The following is a 22,500-nucleotide window of genomic DNA, read 5'->3' on the forward strand; positions in this document are numbered from 1 at the left end:
TGTTTCAATCAGCCTGCTGTCTGTTCTCTATCATCCACTATCAACACTCATTAAAGAAGCGTCTCTCAGTTAGACACACTGCCCCCCTCTTCTCCCTCTCTCTCCCTCTCTCTCCCTCTCTCTCTCCCTCTCTCTCTCCATTAGAAGGGGCAGTTAGACATACACAGACCAATGGGGTCACAAGTAAATACCCATTTATTTTTTGTTTACTACAGTTTTTTAATTATTATTATTTCAAAATATTAGTTTTTTTCTTCACAAATTCAAATGTGTTTTTCAAAAGAACTTCAAAAGATCCATTAATTAGACGGGAAAATTGTTTTCAGAAGCAGTGAAAATAGCAGATCTACAAGCTCAAAACACGTCGCGATTGTGAGCTTGTAGATCGGCTATTTGCACTAGTTTGGGGGTTCCGGGGAGACATACATTTAATTTCTCCTTTGAGCAAAAACGTTTGGGAACCAGAGGCTCCAGAGGCTCCAGAGGCTCTAGAGGCTCCAGAGGCTCCAGAGGCTCTTGTGCTCGGTGCTGTAATCTGTGTAACGCTTTGATTCAGCGAGGCTTTGATCTGCTGTTAACGACCACCTGAGATCTAATCTGCTGTGATGTGTGGGAGACGTTGTGTAAGAGAATGTCTCTAATGTGTCACTGTGTAACATGAAGGAACAGGAATATGTCTGACAGCCTGTACGTTGTATAAGAGTTGTTCTAATGACTCACTGATAAAGTCACACCTCTATTCATAGAGAAAATAAAGCTCAAGCTCAACTTCATGAGCTTGTAGATGGACTTGTTTCACCAGGTGACTGATAAAGCACTGATATAGACAATTAACTCATTAACTGCCAGAGTTAAAACATCATCTATAGCTGCCCTTGCCAGCGATTCCGAGCGTTTTCATTAACCTTTGAAAAATCATAGAATATTATTCTTCACAACGATCCCCCCACCGACCACTTTAAAAGAGTCTCGTTGAATCCAGGGGGCCAGCTTGAGATTTTTACATTGACTCCAATACAGAAGAGACAGTTCATATGAATGGCCTGTAGGTTCGCTGTTTTACCCCTGCAGGTGTCAGAAAGAATTTATCTCAATGCAAGCGGGTGGGTTTTTGACAAACTTTAGACTAAATTTTCTTACCTTAATAAACATTGTCATAAATACTATATGCCTCCAGTCACTAGTTTAAAGTCTTCTTTCAATCATCATGATATGTGTTTTGTTAAACTATGGTCCCATTTATTTTAAAATTGACGATAAAGTAGGTTATGCTCTAGGAGGGGCGGGATGATTTGATTGACAACCTACACAACCAATAGCATTCATTAGGGATTGATTTCCGGCTCCTATTCCTGGTTGTTTTTTGGGAATTTTTTTCTCTTTTTTTGTAACTCAAATCTTTGCTTCTGGGGGTTCCTGGAACGAAATATTTTACAAATGTTCGCTTTAAAAAATATGTAATCCAAGATTTTGCCACAAATGTTCACGATTTAAAAAAAATAGCAGATCTGCAAGCTCATAGTGTGTTCCCGGTCTTAAAGGGTTAAATAATAATTGAGACTATGTTTTTAATGTTTATTTTTTTATATTTAATGTGTGACTGTGAGTGTGTGTGAGTGTGTGTGTGTGTGTGTGTGTGTGTGGTATCCATGGCGATAAGCATCACTGGGTTCCCCAGCGATGTAGACGGCTGTGAACAGAGCTGACAGCCTGTCACGACTCTGACATTTTTACTGGACGATTGACTCACACAAATAAAATGATCTAATCGTGTGGCTTTTAGAGCTTTTGATAAACAAACGTTGCACGGGGACAGATGTGACCCACAACTACACAGAGAAAAAGACAAATACACAAAGAAATGACTGATGACACAGTGTTGTGTTCTTCACGGGTCATAATAAATGCACTTATTATTAAGAACATGAAGAACTCTCTTTCTGCCTTTGTTTTTGTTGCTATGGAAACGGAGGCTTGTAAGCGAATCAAAAAGCTTGTCAGATTATAGTTTTGGTTCATGACGAGTAGCTGTGTAATCAGCAGTGATGGAAGAAGTACTCAAACATTTTACTTAAGTAAAAGTTGCAATACCACAATATAAACCTACTCTGTTACAAGTCAAAGCCCTGTGTTCAAAATGTTACCCAAGTACAAAAGTATTGGCTACAAAATATACTTACCAAAGTACCAAAAGTAAATGTATTGTTTGAAAATGCCAAGTAAATTTTTAATTCCGGATTTTTACTTACTTTTACGTAACAGAGTATTTCTACAATGCAGTATTGATAATTTTACTAAAGTAAAAAAAATTGAGTACTTTTTCCACTACTTATTGAAATCAGTTGTGACTGAGAACTTTAATCGATGTTAATGTGTGTGTGCGTGTGCGCGTGCGTGTGCGTGTCTGTGTGCATGCATGTGCGTGTGTGTGTGTCTCAGGTCTAGACGACTGCCTGCAGCAGTATGTGTGTGTGTTTGAACACGGCGTTGTGTGTGGAGACAGACTGCTGAGGATCAGCCATGGAGAGCTGGAGGAGATGGGAGTCTCACGCATCGGACACCAGGAGCTGATACTGGAGGCTGTGGACCTGCTCTGTGCTCTGGTGAGTGTGTGTGTGTGTGTGTGTGTGTGTGTGTGTGTGTGTGTGTGTGTGTGTGTGTGTGTGTGTGCGTGTGTGCGTGCACGTGCATATGTAGATATGTTATACTTTGAAACAGTATCTTCAATTCGCCAAATCTTTTTGCCTATAGACAAACAATCATCTGTAATAGATGTTATACTATAGGCTAAGTTGCAACATCTACGACAAGTCTGTAGAAGAAGATGGGGGTGAGGGGTCTCTCCCTCCAACAGGCGATCAAGTCCGTGTCAGATGCTGAGGGAAAAAGCAACAACATGGCTGTGGATGAAAAGAAAGAACAACGACTGGGCAGCCAGATAAAGAGCGTTGTTATAACGTCATAAGGCTTAGGCCTGACTCAGGGAGAAGGACGTCCCTGCCATGCAGAGTCCAGGGGGGGGAGATGGAGGCTATGGAACGGAGGGGGGTGTAGCCTACCTGGGAGACCAGACACACCGTTGAGCCCACTGGAGACGTTGTGATTCTTGAAAAATCATGAAAAGTTGTTCAGATTTTTTTTCTTTTTTTTGCGGATATTTGTAACTCAAATCTTTGCTTCTGGGGGTTTTCCTGGAACTAAATATTTTATGAATGTTCGCTTTAAAAAACTATATTCCAAGATTTTGCCACTAATTTTCACGATTAAAAAAAAATAGCAGATCTACAAGCTCGTTGCGCGGCACTCGGTCTGGAGACAGAGAGCGTCAGGACGTAGCTCATAAGCTCTCTGTCTCTGTGATAGAACTCAGGTCTGGAGACAGAGAGCGTCAGGACCCTAGCTCATAAGCTGGGGGCGTCGGCCAAGAACCTCCAGAACTTCATCTCGGGCCGCCGCCGAGGCAGCCAATCGGACAGCAGGAACTCGCGGCGCCTCCCCAACGACCTCCTGACCTCTGTGGTCGACCTCATCACCGCCGCTAAGAGCCTTCTGGCCTGGCTGGACAGGTTAGTGTAACACACACACACACACACACGCACACGCACACGCACCACAGCAAAATAATGATATGATTTTTTTTTTTTAATCCTCATGGGAAAATCTTTCAAAACGGAAAGGAAATATGAACATAATATTGGAATATATGGCAAGTATATGCAGACTAAATGCTGCTTATATATCATATTCAGGTATCCACATATATGTGCATATATATGAATATATAGGACATATATGTCTCATATATAGCTTATATCATGTCCACATATATGGATATATGTGTACCGTATTTTCCGCATGCGGATGCGCCTTATAATCCGATGTGCCTTATATATGTATCAATATTGGTTAATTACGGCTACCGTAGTCAAGGGGCGTCGCCGAAGTAACAGCAGGGAATCCCGCGAATTCCGCAAATTCCGCAAATTCCAGTCCCACACCACTTGTGTGTGTATAAACCATAGATATATATCTATTATCTATGGTATAAACACCCCAAAATGGCACCTGTCAAGAAGAGACACGCTTACGACGCAGAGTTCAAACTCAAGGCTATCAGTCACGCAGAAGAACATGGCAATAGAGCAGCAGCGAGAGAGTTCAACGTCAACGAATCAATGGTACGAAAGTGGAGGAAGCAACAAGATGACCTGCGCCAAGTAAAGAAGACTAAAAAGAGTTTCCGCGGGAACAAAGCGAGATGGCCACAATTAGAGGACAAACTCGAACAGTGGGTTGTTGAACAGAGAGCAGCAAGTAGAAGCGTCTCTACAGTCACACTGCGAATGAAGGCAACAGCGCTAGCACAGGACATGGACATCAATGAATTTAGAGGCGGTCCTTCTTGGTGCTTTCGTTTTATGAAAAGACGTAATCTCTCCATCCGCGCACGAACTACTGTCTCGCAGCAACTGCCACAGGATTACCAAGAAAAGCTGGCCACTTTCCGCGCATACTGCAAAGACAAGATCACTGAAAAAAAGATCCGGCCAGAGCACATCATCAACATGGACGAGGTTCCACTCACCTTTGATATTCCTGTGAACCGCACTGTGGAGAGAACGGGAACCAGAACGGTGAATGTACGCACGACAGGGAATGAGAAGTCATCCTTCACTGTAGTTCTCGCCTGCCAGGCTAATGGCCAGGAACTTCCACCCATGGTTATTTTCAAGAGAAAGACCTTGCCAAAGGAAAAGTTTCCAGCCGGCGTCGTCATCAAAGTTAACCCGAAGGGATGGATGGATGAAGAAAAGATGAGTGAGTGGCTGAGAGAAATTTACTTAAAGAGACCGGGTGGCTTTTTTCACACAGCGCCGTCCCTATTGATCTACGACTCCATGCGCGCCCATATCACCGATGGTGTCAAAAAGCAAGTGAAAAACACTAATTCGGTGATTGCTGTCATTCCGGGTGGATTGACTAAAGTACTCCAGCCCCTAGATATTGGTGTCAACAGGGCGTTCAAAGCTAGACTGCGAACTGCGTGGGAGCAGTGGATGACAGAAGGAGAACATACGTTCACCAAGACGGGGAGACAGCGCCGGGCGACATACGCCACTATCTGCCAATGGATCGTGGATGCCTGGGCAGATATATCAGTCTCAACGGTGGTCCGAGCTTTCAGGAAGGTAGGAATTAACACTGTCCTGCCGAACAACAGCAGCGACACTGACTCGGATGACGACTCTGACGAGATGGAGCCGTTGGATGCTGTACTCGCCCAGCTGTTCAATTCGGATACTGAAGAGGAAGAATTTGAGGGATTCGTTGATGGGGAATGAACTGAAAAAGTGAGCTTTACGTGTTTCTTTTACGTGTTTCTTTTACGTGTTAACAACTGAACAAGGCTGGGAGATATTGTGAATATGGACATTATATTGTTATTGCTTTGCACTATTTCCAGAGTTACTATATTGTGATTGCACTAACGTTTGATTTACCGTAGCTAGCGGTATCAGACTGTTTATTTTACCCACGTGTTTACTGAATCAGGGAAAAGTTCCCCTCCATGTTTGTGAATGCACTAACTACGTGATAAAAAGTTGCACTACCTGTTATACCTTGCTGTTGGTAAAAGATAAACTGTGTCGCGAAAATACTACGTCACTGACGATACCTTGGGGAAAAAATAAAACAGCCGTTTGTTTGATTGATTGAAGACTTTATTAGAAGTTTGCATTAGAAAAAAGAACAGTTTCATGACAGCACATATCACTGGTACAAGGTCTATCTTTCATGTCTAGGTTCATGTGTGCCAGAGGCGTGTTTTGGGAGTGAACGGAGTTGTCAGAACGCTGGTTTGTATTAATTCTGTTAATAAAGTTTGACTGACTGACTTATCTGACTGTTTTCTTTAGCGCAGCTCCATCTAGTGGATGCATAACGCAACCCCAGCCACTACAGTAGTATACATACTATTCTATGCGCCTTATAATGCGGTGCGCCCTATATATGAAAATAATAAATGTATTGAAGGTGCGCCTTATACTCAGATGCGCCTTATAGTGCGAAAAATACGGTACATATATGTAGAGACATATATGCAGGCGGCCAATTCCGAATATGTCATTATGAGAAACACATGTTGCATATATAAAAAGCATATGTTCATATATTTCCTTTGCCCCCCCCTGGTGGCCGAGGCAAAGATGGCCCATGGCTGTCTGTAGGTTTGTAGGTCTATAGGTTTGTAGGTCTGTAGGTCTGTAGGTCTGTAGCTCTGTAGGTCTGTAGGTCTGTAGCTCTGTAGCTCTGTAGCTCTGTAGCTCCGTAGCTCTGTAGCTCTGTAGCTCTGTAGCTCCGTAGGTCTGTAGGTCTGTAGGTCTATAGGTCTGTAGGTCTATAGATCTGTAGGTCTGTAGTGACTCTATTAAAGGAGAGAGTCAGACCAACATACATGTGGATTGTATCTGCTATAATCACTCACCATCATACCTGATGCAGTTGACTTGTTTTCATAGAATCCTCTGTTCTAAAGCAGCTTGGATAAAAGGCACACATATATAAATATATACACATATATAAATATATACACATATATAAATGCATCATTTGTTTGTTCCATTCCCATTCTAAAAGTGATACAGTGAACACGTTGCTGCTCTTTACTGTTTGCTGACCTGAACGTTGAAATGGTGTTAATGAGGAGCAGTGAGAGAACATCTATCTCTGTCACACACACACACGCACACACGCACACGCACACACACACACACACACGCACACACACACACACACACGCTCACCTGTGTGCTGTATTGGCTCTCAGTCTGCAGAGAACAATGTCTTTTTAAATAGATAGTGGACGACCTCTTTTAACGTCCTACTTATCATACTACAGCGTCACATAAAAGCATCCAAAATAGCAGATCTACAAGCTCGAAGCACGACGCTTTTTGAGTGTGTAGATCTAATGTTTTGGAATGAATGTTCAGAACTCAAAGCGGAGACGCATCGAATTAAAAAAAAACTAAACTAGTTTGGTTTCAGGTTTCAGCAAAGAAAACTAAAAGTGACTTATTTTAAATAATGCTGCTTCAGTCAACATGCAAATAAAGCCACGTTATGAAGTCCACATATAATTACTGACACCCTGACCCGTCTGTGTAGTTGTGTGAGTGTTGTGTAGTTGTGTGAGTGTTGTGTGTAGTTGTGTGAGTGTTGTGTTGTTGTGTGAGTGTTGTGTCATGTTGTGTAGTAGTGTAGTTGTGTGAGTGTTGTGTAGTTGTGTGAGTGTTGTGTGAGTGTTGTGTAGTTGTGTGAGTGTTGTGTGAGTGTTGTGTAGTTGTGTGAGTGTTGTGTAGTTGTGTGAGTGTTGTGTGAGTGTTGTGTAGTTGTGTGAGGGTCGTGTCATGTTGTGTGTGTGTTGTGTCAACGTCAGGCTGATGGATTGCTAAGCAGCCTGTAGCCTGAGGTCCATTTATATAAATATATATACATACTGTATATATAGACCCCAGCCTCAATGCTGCATGATGACCCAAATCTCACACACACACACACACACACACACACACACACACACACACACACACACACACACACACACACACACACACACACACACACACACACACACACACACACACACCACCACTCACTAGAGGCTGTGGCTGAATTTGAAACTGGGTCTTTAGGACAGTGTGTGTGTGTGTGTGTGTGTATGTGTGTGCACGTGCGCGTGCACTTACACACGTCTCTGTGTGTGTGCTTACATGCATGCTTGCACACGCTTGTGTGTGTTTAATTTGTTTTCATATCAGATGAGATGTAGTGGAGACAGTAGAAGTAAAAGTATTGAAACCTGGATATTCTCTAGTAAAGTAAATAAAAAAACACCTCAAAATTTTACTTAAGTACAGTACGTGAGTAAATGTACTCAGTTACTTTACAACACTGGATCCCACTTACCTGATACTGCACCATACCTGCCCCGCCCCCGACACGCCCCCGGGCCTTCTGTCATAAAAACAATCATTATGAATAAAAGAAGAGATGCTTCACTCCTTATCAAACCTCTTTGCTTTCCTGTATGTACAGTGTGTACAGTGTGTACAGTGTGTACAGTGTGTACAGTGTGTACCTCACCTCACCACCTCACCTCACCTCATTGTCACGATCCGTGACCTGTTCTGTTCTACCGCTGTTTTCTTATGTTCCTGGTTTCTTTGTATGGTTTTGTGTGTCTTATTTTGTAGTATGTATCTCCTGGCTTCCTCTGTTACCTGTCTTGTCTCACCAGTCCTGTGATTGGCCAGTGTTTCCACCTGTGTCCTCTTAGTCCTCTGTAGCCTATCAGTGTCCTCTTAGTCCTCTGTAGCCTATCAGTGTCCTCTTAGTCCTCTGTAGCCTATCAGTGTCCTCTTAGTCCTCTGTAGCCTATCAGTGTCCTCTTAGTCCTCTATAGCCTATCAGTGTCCTCTTAGTCCTCTGTAGCCTATCAGTGTCCTCTTAGTCCTCTATAGCCTATCAGTGTCCTCTTAGTCCTCTGTAGCCTATCAGTGTCCTCTTAGTCCTCTAGCCTATCAGTGTCCTCTTAGTCCTCTGTAGCCTATCAGTGTCCTCTTAGTCCTCTAGCCTATCAGTGTCCTCTTAGTCCTCTGTAGCCTATCAGTGTCCTCTTAGTCCTCTGTAGCCTATCAGTGTCCTCTTAGTCCTGTGTGTAGTTAGTCCTTGTCTATATTTAAACCCTTATGTTTGCTGTTCCTTGTTAGTTGGTAACAGTAAGTCACTGTGTAGAGCAGGGATGATGCAACTGTGATGATGTAGAGGGCCATTATATTTCCACTCTCACTCCAGAGGAACACATTGATACACTGTCGGGCAGAAACCTCTTATCTGTATTTTTAATAATAATAATAATTTTTAATGCCGTACTGTCACACAAAAGTAGCAAAAATAGCCAAAACGCATCGCACTGCGACGTGTTTTGAGCTTGTAGATCTGCTATTTTTGCCATTTTTTATTGGAATCCTGATAGTTCTTTTTGCTATTTTTTAATTGGAATCCTGAAAAGTAACATTTTTATTTCATTTCAAATGCATTTAGTTATACTTATGTTAACTTTATGAACTTAAATACAAGTTACAAATACATTTGACATAAAAAATACTAGTCATTAAGCTACTAATATAGAAGTCATTAAAGCGGGTCATGTTTACATGTTAGGAATCATAACAGCTGAAATCAATAATAATATTATTGATATATTATATCAGTATTCTGATATTAACCTGTGGGCCGCATTAAGTGAAGGTGGGGGCCGCATGTGGCCCCCGGACCACCAGTTGCCCATGTATGGTGTAGCCTTGCTCTTAGTTTGTGACTGTATCGTAGTGCCCTCGTATTCTTATGTATTTATTCCTGATCCTCTGTTTTGGTTAGTCAAATATGTCCTGATGAAGGTCTGAGCAGGCCCAAACGTTGACGAGCAATAAATGACCAAGTGGAGCTTTTTGCAACTTTACCGGTGTGCAGACTCTATTCTTTTTTTTCATGATACTTTGTTTGTCTAGCACCTGGGCCATGGATATGCGTGCACTACCTTTTTCATTGTTAGTAAAACCCCTTGCATTGGATCTGCCCTGCGTCTGCCTCGTCCTGTGTCTGCCTCGTCCTGTGTCTGCCTCGTCCTGTGTCTGCCTCGTCCTCTGTCTGCCTCGTCCTCTGTCTGCCTCGTCCTGTGTCTGCCTCGTCCTGTGTCTGCCTCGTCCTCTGTCTGCCTCGTCCTGTGTCTGCCTCGTCCTGTGTCTGCCTCGTCCTGTGTCTGCCTCGTCCTGTGTCTGCCTCGTCCTCTGTCTGCCTCGTCCTGTGTCTGCCTCGTCCTGTGTCTGCCTCGTCCTGTGTCTGCCTCGTCCTGTGTCTGCCTCGTCCTGTGTCTGCCTCGTCCTGTGTCTGCCTCGTCCTCTGTCTGCCTCGTCCTGTGTCTGCCTCGTCCTGTGTCTGCCTCGTCCTGTGTCTGCCTCGTCCTGTGTCTGCCTCGTCCTGTGTCTGCCTCGTCCTCTGTCTGTCTGCCTCGTCCTCTGTCTGCCTCGTCCTGTGTCTGCCTCGTCCTGTGTCTGCCTCGTCCTGTGTCTGCCTCGTCCTCTGTCTGTCTGCCTCGTCCTGTGTCTGCCTCGTCCTCTGTCTGCCTCGTCCTGTGTCTGCCTCGTCCTCTGTCTGTCTGCCTCGTCCTCTGTCTGCCTCGTCCTGTGTCTGCCTCGTCCTCTGTCTGCCTCGTCCTGTGTCTGCCTCGTCCTCTGTCTGTCTGCCTCGTCCTCTGTCTGCCTCGTCCTCTGTCTGCCTCGTCCTGTGTCTGCCTCGTCCTCTGTCTGCCTCGTCCTCTGTCTGCCTCGTCCTCTGTCTGCCTCGTCCTCTGTCTGCCTCGTCCTGTGTCTGCCTCGTCCTGTGTCTGCCTCGTCCTGTGTCTGCCTCGTCCTCTGTCTGCCTCGTCCTGTGTCTGCCTCGTCCTCTGTCTGCCTCGTCCTCTGTCTGCCTCGTCCTGTGTCTGCCTCGTCCTGTGTCTGCCTCGTCCTGTGTCTGCCTCGTCCTGTGTCTGCCTCGTCCTCTGTCTGCCTCGTCCTGTGTCTGCCTCGTCCTCTGTCTGCCTCGTCCTGTGTCTGCCTCGTCCTCTGTCTGCCTCGTCCTGTGTCTGCCTCGTCCTGTGTCTGCCTCGTCCTCTGTCTGCCTCGTCCTCTGTCTGCCTCGTCCTGTGTCTGCCTCGTCCTGTGTCTGCCTCGTCCTGTGTCTGCCTCGTCCTCTGTCTGCCTCGTCCTGTGTCTGCCTCGTCCTGTGTCTGCCTCGTCCTGTGTCTGCCTCGTCCTCTGTCTGCCTCGTCCTGTGTCTGCCTCGTCCTCTGTCTGCCTCGTCCTGTGTCTGCCTCGTCCTCTGTCTTTGTCCTGCTCTTATTGGGTCCTACACCTCTGACTGTGATCGTCACGATCACAATCATAAGGCACTATAAGTAAAGGTTAGGTGTATACAACAACCATAATAATATCATTATTCCTCATTACAGAGATATTAGCAGATGCACAAGCTGGCAGCACGGCACAAAGTGTTGCGCTGTGAGCTTGTAGATCTGCTGTTTTTGAATAGCCAACATATACATGGATAAAGTGGTTAAAATGAATGTGATGCTGTATTAACTACCCCCCCCCCCCCTGGTGTACAGAATGTGAGGTTTTTGAAGTGACTCACTGTGTGTGTGTGTGTGTGTGTGTGTGTGTGTGTGTGTGTGTGTGTGTGTGTGTGTGTGTGTGTGTGTGTGTGTGTGTGTGTGTGTGTGTGTGTGTGTGTGTGTGTGTGTGTGTGTGTGTGTGTGTGTGTGTGTGTGTTCTCCCCAGGTCTCCGTTCGCAGCAGTACCAGACTACTCTGTAACCCGCAATAATGTTATACAGCTCTGCCTGGAGCTCACCACCATCGTACAGCAGGTTAGTGTGTGTGTGTGTGTGTGTGTGTGTGTGTTCTAACAGTGATGATCATCTCAGGTAAAGACATGTTGACGTCTCCCCAGTCTCTCTAACACTGATGTCAACATGAATAAATGATTAGAACACAGCTCACACAGAGACGGTCATTATTGATAAATAAATCCCTTCAGGGTGATCAGGACTAATCACCCTGAAGGGATTTATTTATCAATAATGACCAGCTACCCGTCAATCATCCTTTGCTTATTACACGGCTACTTAATAAATACATGAATAAATAAATGGACCCAAAAGTAACAAAGTATTTCCTTGCATACGGTAATGAAAGTATTCCAGTGTTGGGCTGGGTGGACACGGTCTCCTCGGAAAACAAGGAAGTGTTGATCAAATAGAATAAGTGTTTGGTCATTGCATCGTCTATTTCTCACTTCAAATGTTTGCAAAAACATTCTTGAGAGCAACGTTTAGTTGTAAATGACGTGTTCAGCCTTTCTACCTCTGGTCTCAGTAGCCCCGCCCAGTAGGGCCCCGCTACTGGGCGGGGCTTCTTTCGCTCTACATTAGAAGAGTTGTGAACGGTGGGCGTGGTCACATTCTAATACCGCCTGAATACCCAATCTCAGCACCAGCCTCAGTGGCTCACCTCGTTAATCACTAGACTCCCAACTCACACCTCCTGGGATCGACTCCCTCTATAGACACTAGTTTTTCCAACACCCGCGGACTACTTCGCTGATAAAGTATAGTTTTGGACCGCGACGGAAGGGTCGCAGCGTTCAGCACGGCAACTCGCACACTTTGACGTGCTCGGTGGTGCTTCCCGTGGCTAAAGTTCGCTTGAGCCTACTCAGCCCCGTCCGAGTTATTTACCGATAGGCACAGAATCGTAACTCATGTTGTGGGGAGAGCGTTTGCCCCCACTCGCCAGGCTCTCCACGCCCCCGCCCCCCCCCCCCCCCCCCCGCTACTGACACCGGGGGTAGAAGGGCAGGTCGCGTAAATGACATGGTGTGTTTGTTTACATGGCTGTCATGTTGGATACAGCATAAAACCAAGCAGCAGGTTGATATGAGCAGGTGTTCTGAGTCTTTGATTGGATAGGTTGATATGAGCAGGTGTTCTGAGTCTTTGATTGGACAGGTTGATATGAGCAGGTGTTCTGAGTCTTTGATTAGACAGGTTGATATGAGCAGGTGTTCTGAGTCTTTGATTAAACAGGTTGATATGAGCAGGTGTTCTGAGTCTCTGATTAGACAGGTTGATATGAGCAGGTGTTCTGAGTCTTTGATTGGATAGGTTGATATGAGCAGGTGTTCTGAGTCTCTGATTAGACAGGTTGATATGAGCAGGTGCTCTGAGTCTTTGATTAGACAGGTTGATATGAGCAGGTGTTCTGAGTCTTTGATTGGACAGGTTGATATGAGCAGGTGTTCTGAGTCTCTGATTAGACAGAGGTCTGTTATTGAGCTCATCGGTCATTATCCAGAAATAACACACCACTGAATTCAGCGATTGACCAATCAGAATCAAGCATTCAACCAGGCCGTGTAATAATGTGTTTTAATGTAACCGTGTGTCTCTGTCTCTTAGGACTGTACGGTGTTTGAGACGGAGAACAAAATCCTCCACGTGGTGAGTGATGTTAATAATACATGATAATGTATTTCATTAGTATTTTGCACTTTTCATTCACAGGGAATCTCAGAGTACTTCATGGTCAAAAGCATGACATCAATCAGTCAATCACAAAATGTTTAAAAAAAGGTTAAAAAATAGTGTCCTGCATAAAGCGTTTCGCTACACGCTGTCATTAATCTGTTTAGCTGAAGGGAAATTCGGCAACCCAGTTAAAACACGAGACATCACAACAATACAGAATCCAGCCCTCCAGAACAGTAGAAATTACATCTAAATATCCTGAGGAAAAGGTGGTGACTGACTGTGAACACTGTACTGACTCACCTCCCACTCACTGAGTTTCAGAGCATTGCCTCTGAGAGGTGAATCATCTTCATCTGTGTTTATTCAGCTGTAATGGCTGCAGGTACAACACCCTTTACACAGCGTTTATAACAGGGGCTGAAATGCTCTGTGTAATCCATACATGGGCAACTGGCGGCCCGGGGGCCAGTTGCGGCCCCCAACTTCACTTAAAGGACAACTTTGTTTTTTTTTACAACCAAGGTTTATATTTTAGCTTGTAATTAAAGTATATAAAAGATGTGTTATTTTGTTCTGTCCAGTGGCTAAATATGTATTTTTTACACAATAAAAAAGGTCCTGTGGTCTTTGATGGTCAGATGTGAGTTATTGGGGGCTAGAAGAGCTACTGTAAATAATAATAAAGAAAACGCTGGGTTATTGTGTAAAAAAATACATATTATTTAGTCACCGGACAGAATGCCCCCGCCCACTGTAAAAAAGATGCTGAAAATTGCTAAAACTATAGAAAGCAGTAAATTAAAAATGTTTTACAATCATCTTTTATTTACTTTAATCTAAAACATAAACCTTGGTTGTAAAAAAACAAAGTTGTCCTTTAATGCGGCCCACAGGTTAATATCAGAATATTTATATATTATTGATTTCAGCTGTTGTGTGTAAATATAGTGTTCCTCTGGAGTGAGTGTGTAAATATAGTGTTCCTCTGTAGTGAGTGTGTAAATATAGTGTCCCTCTGGAGTGAGTGTGTAAATATAGTGTTCCTCTGGAGTGAGTGTGTTAATATAGTGTTCCTCTGGAGTGAGTGTGTAAATATAGTGTTCCTCTGGAGTGAGTGTGTAAATATAGTGTTCCTCTGGAGTGAGTGTGTAAATATAGTGTTCCTCTGGAGTGAGTGTGTAAATATAGTGTCTCTCTGGAGTGAGTGTGTTAATATAGTGTTCCTCTGGAGTGAGTGTGTTAACCCTTTAAGACCTGAGGCGATTCTTAAAAAAAATCTAAATCCTAACAGTTTTTTGAAAAAAATCAACAACAAAAAAAAATCAAGATTTTTCAAAAATAGCAGATCTACAAGTTCATAGCGCGGCACTCGGTGCCGCGCTATGAACTTGTAGATCTGCTATTTTTGAATAGCCAAAGACATCTAAAGTGACACAGATGCGTTCCAGGTATCAATGGGTTAATATAGTGTTCCTCTGCATCATCAAAGTTGCATCACCTCTGGTGTAAAGCATGGAAACAGAGCAGGTCGTCTACATATCAGATGCTTTTAACTCTTTAACACATTGGGTGTGACGCCCCATATTATAGTCTGGGTGGTTGTGGGTGTGAACGCCTTGCATTAACTCTTGCCCTATAGGGGAGCAGGGTGGGGCTGATTGCTCATTGGAGAGCACCTGGGCCCGGTGCCTCCAGGAGGCTATAAAAGCCCAGAGTTTCATTAAAAAAAGTGACGTTGAGTGCCAGAGATCTCACCGTTTGTAACGCTGCGCTGTTTACAGCTGCAGACTCCACGACGAGCACCCCATTGTAAACAATGCATGCGTGCAGGATGGTGGATGGTCCTGGCTAACGCCTGGAACAATAACATCTCTCACACCAGTCACCATGGTGGAGTGATCTCTGATCGAAAATGAGTGTTTTTCCACACTGTAAAAAGTTATGAGATATAGAATGGAAGCGGACGGGAGCACGGTGACCCATCTGGCCCTTCCTTCTCAGAGGCACCGTGGGTGATTCCAGAGCTGTGCTAGCCCCTCCCTTGTGGAAAAAACAAAACAAATCTAAAAGATTGACTTCACGGAGATTCCCGGTTTTGGCGCTCAACGTCACTTTATGAAATAATCTGTTCCATAGTCCAGTGTCAGACAGCAGTGTAACACAGTGTCTCTCTCTCTCCAGTGTAACACAGTGTCTCTCTCTCTCCAGTGTAACACAGTGTCTCTCTCTCCAGTGTAACACAGTGTCTCTCTCTCTCCAGTGTAACACAGTGTCTCTCTCTCTCCAGTGTAACACAGTGTCTCTCTCTCTCCAGTGTAACACAGTGTCTCTCTCTCTCCAGTGTAACACAGTGTCTCTCTCTCTCCAGTGTAACACAGTGTCTCTCTCTCTCTCCAGTGTAACACAGTGTCTCTCTCTCTCCAGTGTAACACAGGTGTCTCTCTCTCTCCAGTGTAACACAGTGTCTCTCTCTCTCCAGTGTAACACAGTGTCTCTCTCTCTCCAGTGTAACACAGTGTCTCTCTCTCTCCAGTGTAACACAGTGTCTCTCTCTCTCTCCAGTGTAACACAGTGTCTCTCTCTCTCCAGTGTAACACAGTGTCTCTCTCTCTCCAGTGTAACACAGTGTCTCTCTCTCTCCAGTGTAACACAGTGTCTCTCTCTCTCCAGTGTAACACAGTGTCTCTCTCTCTCCAGTGTAACACAGTGTCTCTCTATCTCCAGTGTAACACAGTGTCTCTCTCTCTCCAGTGTAACACAGTGTCTCTCTCTCTCCAGTGTAACACAGTGTCTCTCTCTCTCCAGTGTAACACAGTGTCTCTCTCTCTCCAGTGTAACACAGTCTCTCTCTCTCTCCAGTGTAACACAGTGTCTCTCTCCCCCCCACAGTGTAAGACCCTGTCAGAGGTGTGTGAACACATAGTGTGCGTGTCATCGGACCCCCTGGTGTCTCAGTCGGCCCACCTAGAGCTGGTCCATCTCACCAACATCAGACCCTCAGAAGGCCTGGTAAATAATACACTGTGTGTGTGTGTGTGTGTGTGTGTGTGTGTGTGTGTGTGTGTGTGTGTGTGTGTGTGTGTGTGTGTGTGTGTGTGTGTGTGTGTGTGTGTGTGTGTGTCCATTTCTACAAATGTCTACTAAATCCAAGTCTTGATCAAGACTTGGATTTAGAAGACATTTGTAGAAATGGACACACACACACACACACACACACACACACAGCCTGGTAAACCCTCCTCCCTCCCTCTAGAACAAGCTGTATTCAACTAGTCTGGTAAACCCCCCTCCCTCCCTCTAGAACAAGCTGTATTCAACTAGCCTGGTAAACCCCCCTCCCTCCCTCTAGAACAAGCTGTATTCAACTAGCCTGGTAAACCCCCCTCCCTCCCTCTAGAACAAGCTGTATTCAACTAGCCTGGTAAACCCCCCTCCCTCCCTCTAGAACAAGCTGTATTCAACTAGTCTGGTAAACCCCCCCCCCCTCCCTCTAGAACAAGCTGTATTCAACTAGCCTGGTAAACCCCCCTCCCTCCCTCTAGAACAAGCTGTATTCAACTAGTCTGGTAAACCCCCCTCCCTCCCTCTAGAACAAGCTGTATTCAACTAGCCTGGTAAACCCCCCTCCCTCCCTCTAGAACAAGCTGTATTCAACTAGCCTGACATATAAAGGTAGACGCCTCCTTCGGCTCTGAAGCGTTCGTATCTCGGGCGCGCTTCCTTGTTCCGCAGGGCTAGCCCATATAAGGCTTGGGCTAGCCTCCCACTTCCTTCCGCATCAGCAGGGCAAGCTGGAAACTTCCGTGTGCGTCACAGAAGGGGGCGTTCGGTAGGCCAATCAGAGGCAGGTGGGGCGGGTCTTTTCTTAAGAGGCAGCCGCGCAGCAACTAGTCAGTTAGACGCGCTGTCGTTGGTCAGTATTAAAACAGCCCTGCGGAAGAGCCTTGTATTGAGATACCAGTGGCTACAATGAACTGCAGAGGCCAATGAGGTATCTAGGTTTCTATATCTATGGGTAAACCCCCTCCCTCCCTCTAGAACAAGCTGTATTCAACTAGCCTGGTAAACCCCCCTCCCTCCCTCTAGAACAAGCTGTATTCAACTAGTCTGGTAAACCCCCCTCCCTCCCTCCCTCTAGAACAAGCTGTATTCAACTAGTCTGGTAAACCCCCCTCCCTCCCTCTAGAACAAGCTGTATTCAACTAGCCTGGTAACCCCCCCTCCCTCCCTCTAGAACAAGCTGTATTCAACTAGCCTGGTAAACCCCCCTCCCTCCCTCTAGAACAAGCTGTATTCAACTAGCCTGGTAAACCCCCCTCCCTCCCTCTAGAACAAGCTGTATTCAACTAGCCTGGTAAACCCCCCTCCCTCCCTCTAGAACAAGCTGTATTCAACTAGCCTGGTAAACCCCCTCCCTCCCTCTAGAACAAGCTGTATTCAACTAGCCTGGTAAACCCTCCTCCCTCCCTCTAGAACAAGCTGTATTCAACTAGCCTGGTAAACCTCCCTCCCTCTAGAACAAGCTGTATTCAACTAGCCTGGTAAACCCCCCTCCCTCCCTCTAGAACAAGCTGTATTCAACTAGTCTGGTAAACCCCCCTCCCTCCCTCTAGAACAAGCTGTATTCAACTAGTCTGGTAAACCCCCCTCCCTCCCTCTAGAACAAGCTGTATTCAACTAGTCTGGTAAACCCCCCTCCCTCCCTCTAGAACAAGCTTTATTCAACTAGTCTGGTAAACCCTCCTCCCTCCCTCTAGAACAAGCTGTATTCAACTAGCCTGGTAAACCCCCCTCCCTCCCTCTAGAACAAGCTGTATTCAACTAGTCTGGTAAACCCCCCTCCCTCCCTCTAGAACAAGCTGTATTCAACTAGCCTGGTAAACCCCCCTCCCTCCCTCTAGAACAAGCTGTATTCAACTAGCCTGGTAAACCCCCCTCCCTCCCTCTAGAACAAGCTGTATTCAACTAGCCTGGTAAACCCTCCTCCCTCCCTTTAGAACAAGCTGTATTCAACTAGCCTGGTAAACCCCCCTCCCTCCCTCTAGAACAAGCTGTATTCAACTAGCCTGGTAAACCCCCCTCCCTCCCTCTAGAACAAGCTGTATTCAACTAGCCTGGTAAACCTCCCTCCCTCTAGAACAAGCTGTATTCAACTAGCCTGGTAAACCCCCCTCCCTCCCTCTAGAACAAGCTGTATTCAACTAGTCTGGTAAACCCCCCTCCCTCCCTCTAGAACAAGCTGTATTCAACTAGCCTGGTAAACCCCCCTCCCTCCCTCTAGAACAAGCTGTATTCAACTAGCCTGGTAAACCCCCCTCCCTCCCTCCAGAACAGGCTGTATTCAACTAGCCTGGTAAACCCCCCTCCCTCCCTCTAGAACAAGCTGTATTCAACTAGCCTGGTAAACCCCCCTCCCTCCCTCTAGAACAAGCTGTATTCAACTAGCCTGGTAAACCCTCCTCCCTCCCTCCAGAACAAGCTGTATTCAACTAGCCTGGTAAACCCCCCTCCCTCCGGAAATCTCATTTGCATTTGATTTCAGGAAGGAGTCTGGCCTACAGGCCTGTATGGTACCGTTGACTGACAACCCCTTCAGGCAATCAGCAGTTCGTTCCCCTTCAGCCAAACAGGAGTTTGTTCCCCTTCAGCCAATGAGCAGTTTGGTTTCCCCGCCACCAGCCAAAGTGACGCAAGGGGACTTTTGAAGGGGCCATGCCGATAATAGGTTGCTTTATTCGGATACATGCGTGTCACTGCCCGCCCCTGCCGGTTTTCTTAATTTTTATTTGTAAATAGGCTCTGTCATGCTTTCCAGCGTAACCATCTCAGCCATCTAGACAACGGCGAAAAAAAAGTAGTCGTGGCTGTTGGAAAGAGTTGTGTTCTCAACGGGAGTCGAACCCCAGAGGTGTGGATTCAGAGTCTAGTGATTAACGATGCAAGCCAGTGAGGCCGGTGCTGAGATTGGGTATTCGGGCTCTAACATAATGTGACAACGCCCACCTTTCTAATGTAGAGCGTAGGGGCCCTACCGGGCGAGGCTACTGAGAGCCGGGGTAGAAAGGCTGCACGCATTTCTAGCTATTGCCAGTTCCCGCACTCTGCCAGTTCCCACCTGCTGCCATTTCCCACCCTCTGCCATTTCCCACCTGATGCCTGTTCCCACTTGATGCCAGTTCCCAACTGATGTCATGACTGCCAGTTCCCACCTGATATCTCGTGGGAGTTCAGACTGATCCAGACGGTACTGAATAACAGCCATCTTACATAAGGTCTTCAGACTAGGACTCAAGTCTAAGATGAACATTTCTCTCCAAAAGAGGATGACACATTCTCCCACCATGCAACAGTGCATATCAGACGTCTTAAACGGGCCTTTCCCCTTGGGCTCGACCTTCCTCCAGGAGAAGGTCTTTGAATTGAACTTCCACAGATCATTGAAGGTCTTGTGGCCATCGAATACGTACAGCTCTCCATTGTAGGCAAAGGCTGAATGATCACAGCCTTCTGCTGGAAGAATCTGTGTAGAAGGAGTGATGCTCAGCCAGCAGTCGGTCTCTGTGTCAAACACTCTGATGTTGTTGCAGTTGCGGACCCGCTCCTCATGCGGGCCCCCAAATCCAAACTGTCTTTCCCTGCTCCCGAAGACCCCCCATCCCCCCCAGCCCCCCAATACAAACATCTTTGTCCCGATGACGGTGGCAGAGTGATGTGATGATGCAAGTGGCGGAGCTCCTCTGGTGTTGATTAAAGACCAGACCATCGTGGTGGTGTCCAACTTGTACAAGTCATTGTTGCATTCACCCACACATCTTTTGGCAAGGAGACCTCCATAGACGTACATGACCTTCCCCAAGACACAAGCTGAGTGTCGGGACCTCGCCTCTGGGACAGTCCCAGAAACCCCTGTTTCCAACCATCCACGGGCGTCGACGTTGAACGCATACAGCTGGTTATCGTGAGTATACCTGTCCCCCCAGATGTAGACGATGTCCTCTACCAGCACGGCCGAGTGGCCTGCGCGCATGTTGGGAACCTCAGGGGGGCGCTCTCCTCGTCTTCTTGTTGTCACCCGGGGCAACTTCACCCAGCGCAAAGCCACCGTGCTTAAGATGTACACACTGATCTGACAGGCTGATGACCAGGTCCAATATCCACCGGACCCTCCGAAGGAGTACAGCTTGTGTCCTACGGTGACCACAGCCTGACAGGTGTCATCTGGTCCTCTCAGATTCCCAGGTTTCCAGGAATCTGACGTACCGCCCAGCAGAACATCTCCGATCTTCGATCTTCTGTCGAACTCTAAAGTTATGCACCGCCATACTGTGATGTTCTGATGAACCCTAATGATAATGACGGACGCACAAACAGTCATGCAAAGTTTGGCCAATCACACAAAGGCGACAGTTGCGTTGGAAAATCAAGTGAGCTACTGGTTCTCCATGTCGGGTCCAAGGAGTGCCAGGGGGTCCAAATGGACGCTTAAGGGTCTGTAACATTCTGCCAGGGGGTCCAAATGGACCCTTAGGGGTATGTAACATTCTGCCAGGGGGTCCAAATGAACCCTTAGGGTTCACTAACATTCTGCCAGGGAGTCCAAATGGACCCTTAGGGGTCTGTAACATTTTGCCAGGGTCAAAATGGACCCTTAGGGGTCGGTAACATTCTGCTTATGTCAGAGAGTGTGTCTAACGTATTTCTTCGCATCAAGATCGCCTACCACACAGCCTTGTCGTTATACATATTGTGCATAAGTGTCACCACGACACTGGTTGCCAAGGAGATGAAAATGCTGTTACTTGCTGTTTAAACTTCTGAAGACGTGAGTACGCTCTCGGTGCTCATTTCCAAACACAACCCTAGTCAGACGGAAAAACCTCTACAGTAATGGTGAAAAACCTCCTAAATTAAGCCTTCAGATTTTATAAAAACATCACGCAAATCGGTACACATGATCTCTATAGTCATGTGATCAAGACTGATCTGTTTGATTTTTCATATTACATCCTGATTGGCTAAGAATGACATCTAAAGTTTGCAGGAGTGGCCCGTTTTGAACACAATGCTGCAAATTATGAACGCAGCGTCCGATTGCGGTGAAACTTTGCACGCACATTCGCACTATGTTGAGGAACACATTTCGGCTTTCGGGTATCTCAGACTGGATAGCCAGAAAGAGGGAGCTCTCAAAGTCACTTATGACTCGCTGTGGTCTCCATCGGTGACCGGTGTGACACGCCGTACCTTGCGCTTTACATGCGCAAGGATATGCCTGTACTGGCCCACCGTTTTGCCCATTGCAAGGCACATGGTCAGGGCTCCTCTCTGTTCATGTATTTAACATGGATTGAGACAAACTGCATGTACGGATGGGCGGATGGGGGAAACTATTACATGTGCCATCAATATACACATCTATTACATGTGCCATCAATATACACATCTATTACATGTGCCATCAATATACACATCTATTACATGTGCCATCAATGTACACATCTATTACATGTGCCATCAATGTACACATCTATTACATGTGCCATCAATGTACACATCTATTACATGTGCCATCAATATACACATCTATTACATGTGCCATCAATATACACATCTATTACATGTGCCATCAATGTACACATCTATTACATGTGCCATCAATGTACACATCTATTACATGTGCCATCAATATACACATCTATTACATGTGCCATCAATGTACACATCTATTACATGTGCCATCAATGTACACATCTATTACATGTGCCATCAATGTACACATCTATTACATGTGCCATCAATATACACATCTATTACATGTGCCATCAATATACACATCTATTACATGTGCCATCAATGTACACATCTATTACATGTGCCATCAATGTACACATCTATTACATGTGCCATCAATGTACACATCTATTACATGTGCCATCAATGTACACATCTATTACATGTGCCATCAATGTACACATCTATTACATGTGCCATCAATATACACATCTATTACATGTGCCATCAATATACACATCTATTAAATGTGCCATCAATATACACATCTATTACATGTGCCATCAATATACACATCTATTACATGTGCCATCAATATACACATCTATTACATGTGCCATCAATATACACATCTATTACATATGCCATCAATATACACATCTATTACATGTGCCATCAATATACACATCTATTACATGTGCCATCAATATACACATCTATTACATGTGCCATCAATATACACATCTATTACATGTGCCATCAATATACACATCTATTAAATGTGCCATCAATATACACATCTATTACATGTGCCATCAATATACACATCTATTACATGTGCCATCAATATACACA

The 22,500-nt window shown here is 45.5% G+C and overlaps 1 protein-coding gene across 1 annotated transcript in view; it reads left to right on the forward strand.

The window, feature by feature from the left end:
* Positions 1–22,500, forward strand: part of LOC308077554 (connector enhancer of kinase suppressor of ras 2-like) — a gene marked incomplete at both ends in the record, with an annotated part of 41,007 nt that overhangs the window by 12,473 nt on the left and 6,034 nt on the right. The window contains 5 exon segments of the mRNA XM_080418303.1: positions 2,440–2,603; positions 3,364–3,566; positions 11,385–11,472; positions 13,063–13,104; positions 16,024–16,143. Of these exon segments, the coding sequence (XP_080274429.1) occupies positions 2,440–2,603; positions 3,364–3,566; positions 11,385–11,472; positions 13,063–13,104; positions 16,024–16,143 (617 nt within the window).

The sequence above is a fragment of the Gymnoscopelus braueri genome (genome assembly GCF_963280865.1).
Source record: "Gymnoscopelus braueri genome assembly, chromosome: 21".
Lineage (NCBI taxonomy): Eukaryota > Metazoa > Chordata > Actinopteri > Myctophiformes > Myctophidae > Gymnoscopelus > Gymnoscopelus braueri.